The sequence below is a fragment of the Ambystoma mexicanum genome, chromosome 5p, assembly GCF_040938575.1.
Source record: "Ambystoma mexicanum isolate Mex_15411 chromosome 5p, UKY_AmexF1_1, whole genome shotgun sequence".
Lineage (NCBI taxonomy): Eukaryota > Metazoa > Chordata > Amphibia > Caudata > Ambystomatidae > Ambystoma > Ambystoma mexicanum.
In genome coordinates, this window is record NC_090930.1 from 659,687,123 (window position 1) to 659,700,194 (window position 13,072).

The window sequence follows — 13,072 nt, forward strand, 5'->3', positions numbered from 1 at the left end:
TTGTAGTAAGGTCACCTGAGTATAGAGATTGAATTTGTCACAAACTCCAAACTAGCTGTGACATATATTTGTTATGAACATTTGAATAGCCAAATAAAAAGTACTCTTTTTTGCAAGCTAGAAGACACAATGGATATGACTTGAGCTTTACACAATTGAATTGCCTTGGTAGCAGACACAGATCTGGTGGGTAACTGTAGTGGTGTGGGGTCTTTTACTTGGAAATGTCCCATCACGCTGCCAATAGACTAATCACTCATGCTTGAGCTAGGTGTTGCTAACAAAAGAAATCTTTTACTGCAGGAAATGGGGGTGGAGGGGGGGGCATTGTTAAGGTGCCTATGTATTGTCGTCTGCATTTTGTCCCAATCATGGCAGCTGTGATGGTGAGCGGGTCCCTGTAGCAGTGGTGAGCGGGTCCCTGTAGCACAGTGGTAATCAAACTTTTTTATGCTGAGCCCCTATGAGTAAAACTGTTGCTGCCCCAGATGTCATTAAACCAGTCACAGTTCGCCCTTTTGGAGGAGCCTCTCGCCCCCCCCCCCCCCTTAAGCCCCCCCACACCCTGTGGGACCCCAGGGGATCAGCCCCACAGTTTGAAGACCACTGTTCTAGCAACTGTCAACATTGAAAGGGCTTGGATACTTCCTCGGGACCATTTTACCTCAATCCTCCCTCGCCCAAATATACACGGAAACGGTGTACTACCCCCCCCCCCCCCCGCCCACCGCCAGGCAAGCTTGTATTGCATTACCTTGCTGCCATCATGGATGTGTGGCAGGTCCCCGTGGCCTCCGTGCAGAATCGTCTTCCTTACTCCTTCCACGTCAAGCAGAAGCATGCCTTCCATTTTCGGCCCTTCAGTCCTATTCCAATTCCTCAGGGCGCAGCTTTTCCAAACTCTGTGAGCTCCTCTTGCTGATTCAACTTCCGACGTCACGAAGCCTAACCCCGAATATACCTGACACGTCTTGCAGCGTGGCCCTTCCGCTTGATTCTCCGACACTGTATTTATTCAGTATGAATTCAATATATTGGTCTTTTGTACGAGATATACTTCATATTCCCAGTTGTAGGCACGAATAAGACTTTCCCCAGGACCGTTTCCCTCCTGATGCTCACGTGTTGCTAATTATGAACAGGGCCAGATGGCTCCTGGAATTAGGGCTGGTTGGCTAATTAGATAATGCCAGAAATACTCCAGTTCGGCAAATGTCCAACAGACAAAGACGCCCGATAACTCCCTTAATTTACACACGTTTTCTCACCTAATTTTATAATTTCTAAATATTTATTCCAGTACAGCACGTAATTGTTTGATTTTCTGAATCCCCCTCCCCTACCCCCACCTTTCCACCATCAGTCCTTGCCGTCTTTGGCAGCTGAAGGATGCAACAGCCTTTTAATCTCCACCCTGGTCATCTGTCCTTGTAATGCGGGATTTACTTGCGTTCAATCCCGCTGCAGCCAGCAGATTTTAAATGTGGTTGCAGAATCCCACGAGTCGCATTTTTTTTTACTCCTTACATACACACGAGGAGAAAGCATTTTCCTCGAAGTGGAAATTGCACGGAGGGGACAAGCTCCGTTTGAACTTCTGAAGTGGAAAAATGAAGTGGAAAACATAGACAAAATCACCTTCATACAGTGGTGGCGGGTACAGTTTTGAACTGGAGGGGCATACATGTATGCGCCGAATATGTGGGTGTGACAGAACGCCGCAAGGGAGCTTCAACCAAACAAGGGGTTCAGGTGGGTTCTCCCCGAAATAGATTTGTTTTAATAATGCTTTAGGATTTTGTGTTTTATAGCGCTTTCTATGTAACATTGGGTGAAATGCCACCCTGTTGGAAATCGTTTTGTATGAAGATGAAAAATGCACATAGAAAACAAGCAGATGCAAGTCAACAACAGTGCACAAGACCATTTTACAATGCATTTTCATGGTGACATTGCCCACAACATATGTCAGTATATAAAACATTTCATGCTGGCTGTGCCCATCCATGTCCATGCAGGCTGCACCAATAAACGTCAGTATTAACATATAAGGACTTCCAGCCTGTAAACATCAGTCACCGTACTCCCTTTTGGAGGAGCCTCCCACCTCCCCGCCCTGCCCCGGACACCCTTTGGGCCCCCCAGGGCGTCAGCCCCATAGTTTGACGACCACTGCTCTAGCAACTGCCAAAATCAAAGGGCTTAGCTGCACCCATTAAAATGAATTGCTGCCCATTTGCGGGGCATTGGGATAAAAAAAAAGCAAGTGTGAAAACATATCCCTTCAATTTCCCCAGCCGCAGGGCCATCCTGAAGAGCCAGCAGGTGGAAAAATGTCCTGTACCTCTCTAAAATGTCCCGTGGTCAGCCCAGTTGAGCCCTGTGGGGGGCAAGATACCGCCCCCAAATCCCACCCCGCGCTCGGAACATTACTGGTCTCATGATGTATCGTTTGGATCAGGCAGTGCCCCTAAGACCACACCCAACAGTGCTGGATGCATTTACTTAATACGCAGTCTAAATGAATGAACACTGGGAATGTTCAGGAATATTTTGGTTGCGGGAACATCCATGCATGGAATCAGTTTGGGAAAAGATTAAAGTGGAGGGTTAAATGTTTATATGCTTCCATATAGTTGTGGATGATTTCCCTACCATAGATGATTTGTGTTAAAAATCACAAAACACAGATTCTTTCAATAGGTATGAAGTGTGTCACTGGATCCGGTTTAAGGGGCTCCTGTTTCTTAAAGCGTATCATGTTGGTAGTGTGTACACAATGTACTTTGTCGGTATAGTTGGTATTTGCAGGGGGTGTTTTCATTTGAAGTGAGTGTTAAAATGTGTGTTTTTTTACTATTTTGCAATCACTTTTCCCCAAAAATGTCAGGCACGGAGTCACAGACACTCTTGGAAGGGGGGGTTTGGAGAAAGAGGTTGTCCATATTGCGGGCTGGAAGAACCCCCAAGTGGACTGCATGTCCAAGTTACTGAATCAAAGTACCCCGGGCACCACATTCCTGGAAGACGAATGCATTGTGGCATCCATAGGAGACCTAAAAAACAAGGACTTTATGGAGATGAGTGAGTCTCAATGGCATGAGGAAATGAGACATGATGATGCCCTGGGCCAAGTAGCAGAATGGGCCCGCAAAGGTTGGCCTAACGAGAGAGCAATCCCGGTAGGTCTGCGACTGTGTTGGAAAGTCAGCGACAAGATCACAGAAATGGATGGTCTAGTAATGAGAGGCGGCCAGGTGATACCTCCAAGAGGCATTTGCAAAGTGATATTATGTAGAGCACATGCAGGTCATCTAGGCAGCAATATGACATGACGCAGAGTGTGTGACGTGTATTGGTGGCCTGGAATGGACCAAGAAGTAAGGGCAATGATCAAAAGATCCCATGAATGCACTGTGTGATATTTTTACCCATGCCGATGCGCCCCACTGCATCCCTGTACAAATGGGGAAAGAAACAGCCAGAAATGGATGTGCTTACCCCTGTGTGCGTAAAAATCTGCAAAACTGCGCATGGGTCACACTTACCAAAGGCTGCACACCCCTGCCACACATTCAAAGTGGGGGGTGACAACAGAATTCTCACTGCAGAAGAATGCCAGTGGGTGCTGTTACAGTTAACATGAAGCAAGGCCACATAATTGAGCTAAAAACCAAAAATGCCCTATAAAATGCAGCTTTTGCAACCTTCACAGTGCTGTTTTGGTGCTAGATCCATCCATTAATTTTTCAGTGAATCATTGAGAGTAAAATAATTACAGATCATCCAGTGTGGCCAGAGAAGCCGGGCCTCATTGACTGACAGCAGCTAAGCAATGTATCTCATGAAAAAGGCAGACCAGCAACATTTCTTTCAGTTCCACGGGAAAAATGCATCTAAACATGGCAAAGCATGTCAAAATTCCAGCTATGCAGAGGAAACTCTGATGTAAAGGATTCAGTTTAAATGTGCTTTTTCCATGAAAAAGTGCAAAGTCGCCTGTTTAAAAGCATGTTTTTGTGAAAGCCCTAATTCTTTAAATGTCCAAATCCATTATAAATACATATTCATTTTTATATGTTTTAAATGAAAGACCTTAAAGTGAATCTTAAATTCAAAACCCAGTTTGGAGTTAACTATTTAATTCTGAGTTGACAGTGCCCAGCATAGGAAAGATGACACTTCAGGTTGACACTCCCCTGTTAGCAGGAAGGCTTATTTGATGCTGGAGGTTCTCGCATATTTAGAACAAAGACCTCATCAGACTTTCATCTCTGGCCCAGCCAAGGACAGTGGCAGGCTGAGCACTGACCCCTTTAGGGGAGGGGCAGGAAACTTCCCTTTGGACCCCCACCCTGATCAAAAGAATATGACAGCTGCTGCCTGTTGAAAGGAAAGTTACAAAGAAAGAAAACTGCTAAAAGACATTGGGCCTCATTACACGGTAGGCAGTAGGGGTTTACCGGTACTGATAAGGGCACCGGTACTGGTAAACCCCTACCGCCTTACTACAAGTTCCCTTTGCGGGACCCGACTTTAACGGCTGGTTTTACCAGCCGTTAAAGTAGGGTGCCGCAAAGGGACCTCAGAGCTAATTACGGTACTGCAATGTGCGGTACCGTAATTAGCACCTTCCCATTCCCATTATGCCCTATGGGGGCAAAAATGGGAATGGGGAAGAGCCTTGGTGAATGGGGAATTACCGCCCCTGCTCACCATGGAGTAGGGCGGTAATTCCGCCATCCACCAAGGCGGACACGGTAAAATACCGGCGGCAACCATGGCGCTAATAGCGCCACGGTTACCGCCTAACGTGTAATGAAGCCCATTGTTGTTTAAAATGCCTGTTTGTGATTAACTTTTGAAAACCTTTAGCTTTGCCCCATGAAGGAGGTCAAATCTAAAAATTGGTAATTGTAGATCTCATTTTATGCTCCTTCTGTGAAGACGTGAGTGAACCCTGTACTACATAAGGAACCACAGTTACACAAAAGGAATAATTGTGGCAACACTATTGATGCTGCAAATATAATATTGTATACCCGTGTTCTAGGGCTAATTGCCCAGATATGTTCTGAATTAGGAATTGTTAGGCCAAACCGTTATGATTAAAATTGACAAAATTCCACAGAACGACAAAGACAGCTCTCACTGAGATGGGAGTTAGATGTCAGGATAACCCACAAAATATGTAATGTATTTGTCCGATTTTATTAGAGGGCATAATTATAGAAATGTGCATTTGTGGGAAAGTTAAATTGTGGTTCAAATCAATGTGAGTGTGCCCAAATCACGTCATAAAATATGACAGCTCTATCTGACTTCCAACCAGAAAGCGGCAAGTGCCTTTGATCTATCACAGCCGTGGAGGTGTGGTTTGAAATTCTGCCCCTACCATAAATTTTGTGATGTCACTTGGCATGATAAATATAGGAACTTCACCACACACAGACACACACTGATTCCCAACGCCATCCTGATTGCCGCGTGACGCCCTGTTCCAGAATTCTTCATCTTGCAGCTGATTCCAGACCTCTTTGCAAAACCCAGGCCTCAGCATTTGCTGAACGCTTTTCAGCTAGTCCCAAATCTTGAACCATCCCAAACTTAAGGGAATAATTCTGATCCAGTTTGGCTCGCTACCATCCAGGCTTACCTGCTAACTTGCAATCCCGCTAATCAACTATGTCCAGTGACCAGAAGGGCCAATCCAATCCAAATCCAGTCTGAGGTGCCAGTCCAATTGACCAGAACTGCCCAGCTGACCATCCTGCCAGAGGTGCCCTTCTGCCTGTAGACCCGATCTGGATGACCAGAACCCTGACGGTCCAATCTTAATTACAGTAGAAATCATAGTAACCCATAGTATATTTGCCTTGTCCTACCCCAATCTCAACCCATCCTCTCTTTAACTTAAACTTGTAATAGTGCCAAACCAGTCTTGAAACCTTGCTTTGATTTCTTGTGCTAGTGATAATTTCTTGAAAATCCTTTTGTCTTGTGAAAATCCCAAACCCTTAAAATCATCCCACGGGTAATCCGACTGAGTCCTCCAAGGCGGACCCGGAGGTGCTGGGGTTGGTTTCCGCGGACCACTCTGGGCCTTACTGTGTTTCAAACTGATAACCAGCCTGAATACCCTAGTTTAGAGCATAATTGTCATTGAAGGAACTGATTTTTGTTTTCATTTTCACGTCTTAATTTAAAAAAAAACATCTCTTATTCAAACTTGCATAACTTCTTCAATTTTATAGATAGAGACTTAATTTCAACTCTCATTTAAACCTCAGACCTCTAGCTACATCCACAAATAAAAACCACATTGCGGAATAGTATATTTGACCCGTTTTTACTAATAATTACATAGCAGAAATTAGGCGCGAATTTGCACTTTTGCAAAGGTTTTACACGTGTCTTTTGCCATTCAAAGTATTTCCGCACTCCAGTTTGGAATTAAAGTGTGTTCTGTTTCTCATCTTGTAGCTCATGTTTGTTAGGACCTGTTCAGTGTTGCTCTCATAAGAATTTCTATCAATTTAAGGATTTTTGCACACTTTTCACTGTTTCACAAAGCCATTTTCAACTGTCATTTTAAAAAGTGTAATTTTCCCAAAAACGTTTTCTCTCTTGTTTGGGGAGGGAAGATTATATTCAAACACTGTACTCTGTTCTTCATTACTAGATGCCTGCTGCTTACTTACATCTGTGTAGAATTGCTCATTTGTTAATTGAGAACTTTGCAGGGGGAATCTTAACTTAAATGCTATCTTTTACCAACCAAAACTGTTTTTTGTTCCTGTGTTTTATCTTCTGTACTACTAAAAGTGAATTCAATTGCTTTACTTACTTTCTGAATTGTTTTGTCACCACATTGGTGATTGCTGCCCCATATATATATAACAAGCCACTGGTTAGTGGTGAAACGCGTCAGGCTGCCGTCTGGCTAAGCAAAATTTGCACTGGGAGATCACTTTTTATCTGCTGCATATGTAAAATAAAGGCTGTTATATTTTACAACCAATGATGCAGTATTTGCTGTTGGACTTTCGTGATTATTTGGATCATTGGAACACTTTTTTGTTCATGGAGTGCTGCTCGCTTGAATAGTTTCCGTTTGAAGCTGTTTGTTTTTGAAATATATATATATATATATATACAAATTTGTGTTTGATTTGAATTTTAAATAAATAAATATTTACCTTTATCAACCAGCCTGATTCCTGGTCCACTGTGACCTGGGGGGTATTTTGAGATGGGTGTGATATGAGTGGTATATCACTCAGAATATTGAACCCATAGACACAATAAATAAGTATTTCATCTGTGCATTACATGCTAGGCGAGACCCGGGTGTATTGCTTGGTTGAAATCCTTAACAGCGCAAACAGCAACAAATGGCTAAAAGTGAGGCAAGCACCCATGATACCCACAGAAATCCCAACTGGTAAATGGCATATATTAGGGCTGGATTTTATTGGCCCATTAGACGGCATGTCGAGTGACAACAAGTACCGGGTAGTCATGGTGGACCATCTCTCAGGGTGGGTCTAATTTGAATTTGTGCCGGACATCAGCACAGGCACAGTTATATAAGTACTCAGCTCTTTTAAAGAGAAGGACTCCCTAAAGAGATTGTGACGGACAATGGAGTGGAATTTGTTTCCAGAGACATGGAAAGCTTTCTCAAGAAGCACAATATCTAGCAATTGAGAGCAAGTCTGTTTCACCCACAGAGCAACGGGCTGGTAGAAAGGGCAAACCGATTCATTAAAGGAGCCTTACAATTCGCATGTGCATAAGGCATGAATACCTGCAAAATCGTCAAAGAGGCTGTAGCAGCGCATTGTTTGACGCCAAATGAAATTACAGGAGTATCTCTATTTCAGATGTTGAGAGGGAGAAGGGGCGCATCCACACTGGTACCACCGTGGCTACACAAAGTCAGAGAGGACGACGACATCAACATGAGCGTCATCGTGTTCAGATTACAGAAGAGCAAGAAGATTATGAAATCTCAGGGCAACAAGCGGAGAGCAACATATCGCACGGAGGTCAAGGAAGGGGACTTGGTGAAGATACGCTTGCCCCACAACGACAAAGGCTCCAAATACAGCCAACCCATAGACCTCGCACGAAAAGGCACCATCCATGTCTACACCATTGACCGGAGAAGGTGGAACCTGGAAAGGGTGGCCGTGTACAGGAAAAGGGAGTCCACAACCCGCCCCTCCATAGGAGTAGGAGATAGCCATGACCGATAGGAGTTAGCCAACAACCCCCAACAGCAAGAGACAGAGGTCAGTGAAGAAGAAAACCAAAGTGAACATGTACCCTTGAGCTCCACACCCACACACCTGAGACCCACATCGGGAAGCAACCTGGGCAGAACAAACCCCATGCGACACATTCTGCATAACCACTAATTCCCCAAAGGCAACTACTAACCAGAACCGGTGCCAACAGGAAAGAAGGAAACCAACCAGAGTCACAGACTTTATCATGGACTAGGAACCAGCTTTTCCTAAGAAAGGAGGTGTGTGGGGACCCATCACACGAGATCTTGGGGCAGCAAAAAGCGATGGCTGTGGACTCTCAAAGTGGGGAAAAACCACAGAACAGGTAATGTTGCCAAGTACTTTCTAGAGAGGGACGCCTGCTACCTTTTTTGTATTTTTTAAAAGAACTTGGGGTTGGTCAGCCTAAGTTACCTGTGGAACCGAGACGTGAACCCTTGCACTGTGCTCAGGGAGAAACAGCTCCACCTCACTTATGAGGCCCAACAAGGCTGAAACACGTGTCTGGGGTTGCTGTTGGTACTCTTGTTCAAAGGAGGTTTGCTTAGCATTTCGGTGCTGGACTGCACTTGGGGCGGGACAAAGACTGTATTGCAAATGGATATTCCTCGTTTGTGAAAAGTACAGTGAGCAAAAAGCGATGGTTGCGGACTCTCAAAGTGGGAAGAAACCAGAGAACAGGTTATCATGCCAGGTTCTTTCTAGGGAGGGGCGCGCCTGCTAGCTTTTTTGTATTTTTGCAAGGAACTTGGGGTTGGACACCCTAAGTTACCTGGGGGAACCCATACGTGGACCCCTTTGCTCACTGTGCTCACAGAGGCCCAGCTCCACCTCACTGACAAGGCCCAACAAGGTGAAACACGTGTCAGGGGTTGCTGTTGGTACTCTTGTTCAAAGGAGGTTTGCCGGGCATTTCGGTGCTGGACTGCCCTTGTGGGCGGGACAAAGACAGATATGCAAATGGGTATTTCTACTTTGTGAAAATTACAGTGAGCAAAAAGCAATGGCTGCGGACTCTCAAAGTGGGGAAAAAACCACAGAACAAGTTATCATGCCAGGTTCTTTCTAGAGAGGGGCGCCTGCTAGCTTTTTTGTACTAACCACGAATATACCTGACATGTCTCGCTTCATGACCCTTTTGCTTGTTTCACCTGCACTGTATTTTTTCAGTATGAATTCAATCTCTGGGACTTTTGTACGAGCCGTACTTCACGTTCCCAGTTATAGGCACAAATAAGGCTTTCCCCAAGACTGTTTCCCTCCTGATGCTCATGTGTTGCTAATTAGAAACAGGGCCAGATGGCTCCTGGAATTAGGGCTGTTGGCTAATTAGATAATGCCAGAAATACTCCAGTTCGTACAATGCCCGACAGATGAAGAAGCCTGAAAACTCCCTTAAATTACACAGGTTTTCTCACCTCCTTTTATAATTTGTAAATATTAATTCCAGTACAGCATGTATTTGTTTGTTTTTCCGATTCCCTTCTACCCCGTAACTCCACAATCTTCACTCCTTGCCGTCTTTGGCGGCTGAAGGATGCAACTGCCTTCTCCACCCTGGTCACCTGTCCTTGTAACAATGCAGGATTTACTTGGGTTCAAACCCACTGCAGCCAGCAGATTTTAAAGGTGGTCGTAGTATCCTTCGATTCGCAATTCATTTTTCCTCCCAACATACACGAGGGGAAAGCATTTTCCTCAAAGGGGAAATTGCACAGAGTGGACAGACTCAGTTTGACCTTCTGCAGTGGAAAAATGAAGTGAAAAAATGGTTTCATGTGTTTATAATGAAGAATAAATATCGAAATAAAAAATAACGTAAATCTAATAATGCAAAAAAAGCAATAACGAAACATTGGGTCCAATGTAAGGTGTCCACATAACGAAAAGGAAACAATGACATGTGTACATAACAAAACCCGTAGTGAGCTGTGGCAAAATAGAGGAAATAGCAGATTTACACAGCGTGGCATTTCATTTGCAATTCTAAATAAAGAAAAAAAGACTTAGCAACAGGTGTCCAGAAAGCAGATATATCCGAGTGCCATAGAAAATCAAATCCAATTAAATCCCAGGGAGAATCTGGAAAACTGCAGTCAGTACATGACTGGTCTCATGGTGTATCGTTTGGATCGGGCAGTGACCCTAAGACCACACCCAACAGTGCTGGGTGCATTTACTTAATATGCAGTTTAAATGATTGAACATTGGGGATGTTAAGGAATATTTTGGTTGTGGGAACATCCAGGCATGCAATCAAATTGGGAAAAGATTAAAGTGGGGGGTAGGGGTGTGTGAAATGTTTGTATGCTTCCCTATGGTTGTGGATGATTTCCCTACCATAGATCATTTTCGTTAAAAAAGACAAAATACAGATCCTTTCAATAGGAACAGAGTGTCTCACTGGATCGTGTTCAAGTGGCTACTGTTTCTTAAAGCGTATTTATGCATGTTGGTAGTGTGTACACGCTGTCCTTTGTGGGTATAGCAGGTATTTGCAGGAGGTGTTTTCATTGGAAGTGAGTTTGCGTGTTTTTTACAATTGTGCAATCACTTTTCCTACAAATGTCAGGCACAGAGTCACAGACACTCTTAGCAAGCGGGGTTTGGAGAAAGAGGTTTTGGGGTGGGCAAACAACATACACCTTCGAGTATACCTTTATGTTGTGCTTACATTTTGGAGGATATGCTATCAGTGTAAAGGCCTTCATTTGAACCTCATAGGTACAGGTATAAGAGCCGAGATGAGATGTGTAGTCTGAGCCATTATAAGTTTAGCAGCCCTCATGGGATCTGCTTCTTCTGAGCCATTACAGGTATAGCATCCCTGATTGAATGTGTCTGTTCTGAACCATTACAAGTATAACAGCCCTGATGAGATGTGTGTGTTCCGAGGCATTACATGTATAGCAGGCCTGATGAGAGGGGATATATATGTGATCACGAGGCCGCTTTTACTGCGAAAACCGAAAATGCAGATTTTATTTAACAAAAATCAACACCTTTTTCACCCCATATATATGCAGGGGGAGACCCCTGCAACCTCCTGCTACCCCCTATATTCATTATACACTGTACCCATATATGGGGTCGGAAAAAAGGCACAGTAATTGTACGATCCCTATCAGCAGTGTGTGTTCTGAATCACTGAACATTTAGTAGTCCTTTTGATAAATTGAAAGCTAAGTCAGCTCTGTTACAATCTAATGTTACCTGCATTTTGAACACATACCTCTGATGCAGACGCATTAGCTCACCTATCAACAGGATTTGAGCTAACAGGTGACACTAAGATCTCTGCAGCAGGGTTATTGACCAATTGAGCCACTTTTCCCAACATGCTATTGACTTGGAAAGGCATATAGCGTTAGGGCACTGGCAGTTCCATGTGAGGCTTGCCTTACATAACTGGCATGTAGAAATGTCTCAGCCTCTTTGCACCATGCTACACAAGTCAGTAGATTCATAATGAGGCTTTGAAATGTGCTAGATTTTTAGTAGTGGGACTCAGGAATGTGACATGGGAGAAGCAAAAGTTTTGAAAAGTGCCAGGCAGAGTAGGAGCGATTGAAGTATATGACAGCATTGCCATCTTCTCACACTGTCCGCCAGTGTGCCTCACACCAGCTCAGGAGGGTGGTGGGAAGTATCTACGTGGAAATTACACATTTTCTGTATTTTTAAAGCAGGGGGAGACCACTCGCAGCACACCCCCTCCACACCCACCTACTTTATTAAATACCCCTACCTAACGCCCTGGGTCCAAATCCAGGTAGATGAAGCATCTTACCTCTCTATTTGGCAGGTACCTGCAGTACAACGCTACTAATCCTGAGAAAGCAGGGAAGGGGTCCAGAAGGCTTCATTGCTCCAGCAGAAACCCAGGTGAGTGTGACAGAACATAAAACGATTCTGAAACACTCTGCCTAAGCGATGGAGACTTCTGAGGTTGACCAGTTGGCACTGTTGTTAGGGGAGTTGCGGGCTGAAGTACATGCAGCCCGCTCGGAGACCAACACATTGAGGCGGGAGCTAGTGGTAAATAGAGACAAGACCAAGGAATTGGCTAGGCAGTTACTACAGACTCAGGCAGGTTTGTCCCCTCTTCCGGGTGGGGTTCCCCAAGGGCTGAGCCCAATGCCTTCATCGGCGCCGCCCGTACAAGTAGTCATCCTGGGGAATGTACCCTTGGCCACCCCAGAGAGGTTCACAGGAGATCCAAGAAGGTTTGGAACCTTCATGAATCAGTGTCGCCTACACTTTTTGTGCAAGCTGCGGACCAGTCGAGGATAGCTTTTGTGCTCTCGTATTTAGGGGGTCATGCAGCGGATTGGTCGGTCCCGTTGGTCAGTAGAGACAACCCCTTACTACGGAACTTATGCTGGGTTCCAACGTGAGTTGGAGACGCTCTTTGCCCGCCGTACACAGGGTCAAGCACTTGATGAGGAACTACTGTCCCTTCGGCAGGGCAATCAGGAACTTATAGCTTAAGTAGCCACTTTCAACCACCTGATTACTGAATCGAACTGGACAGATGAGACGGGAAACGCTGATGCCCGGCAGACTTAGAGGTCGGTTTGTCGAGCACAAGAAAGTTTCACTTGACCTCCCATTTTGAAATTCCGGTGGTCTTAGTATACCAGCAACAAGCTAACAAAATGCATGCACTTGAGGCGTTTGTGGACAGCGGTGGTGTCGGGAATTACATGGATTTAGAGACCTCGGGCAGGATAGGGTTGCCAATCTGCACATAGAGGAACGTTGAGAATGTAACTGCA

At 44.8% G+C, this 13,072-nt stretch overlaps 1 protein-coding gene across 1 annotated transcript in view; it reads right to left on the reverse strand.

Moving 5' to 3' along the window:
* Positions 1-1,355, reverse strand: part of LOC138481110 (aryl-hydrocarbon-interacting protein-like 1) — a 199,335-nt gene extending 197,980 nt beyond the window's left edge. Inside the window, exon 1 of the mRNA XM_069613025.1 lies at positions 755-1,355. Within this exon, the coding sequence (XP_069469126.1) occupies positions 755-850 (96 nt within the window). The 5' untranslated portion in view covers positions 851-1,355. The remainder of the gene's footprint in view (positions 1-754) is intronic.
* Positions 1,356-13,072: the final 11,717 nt, after the last annotated feature.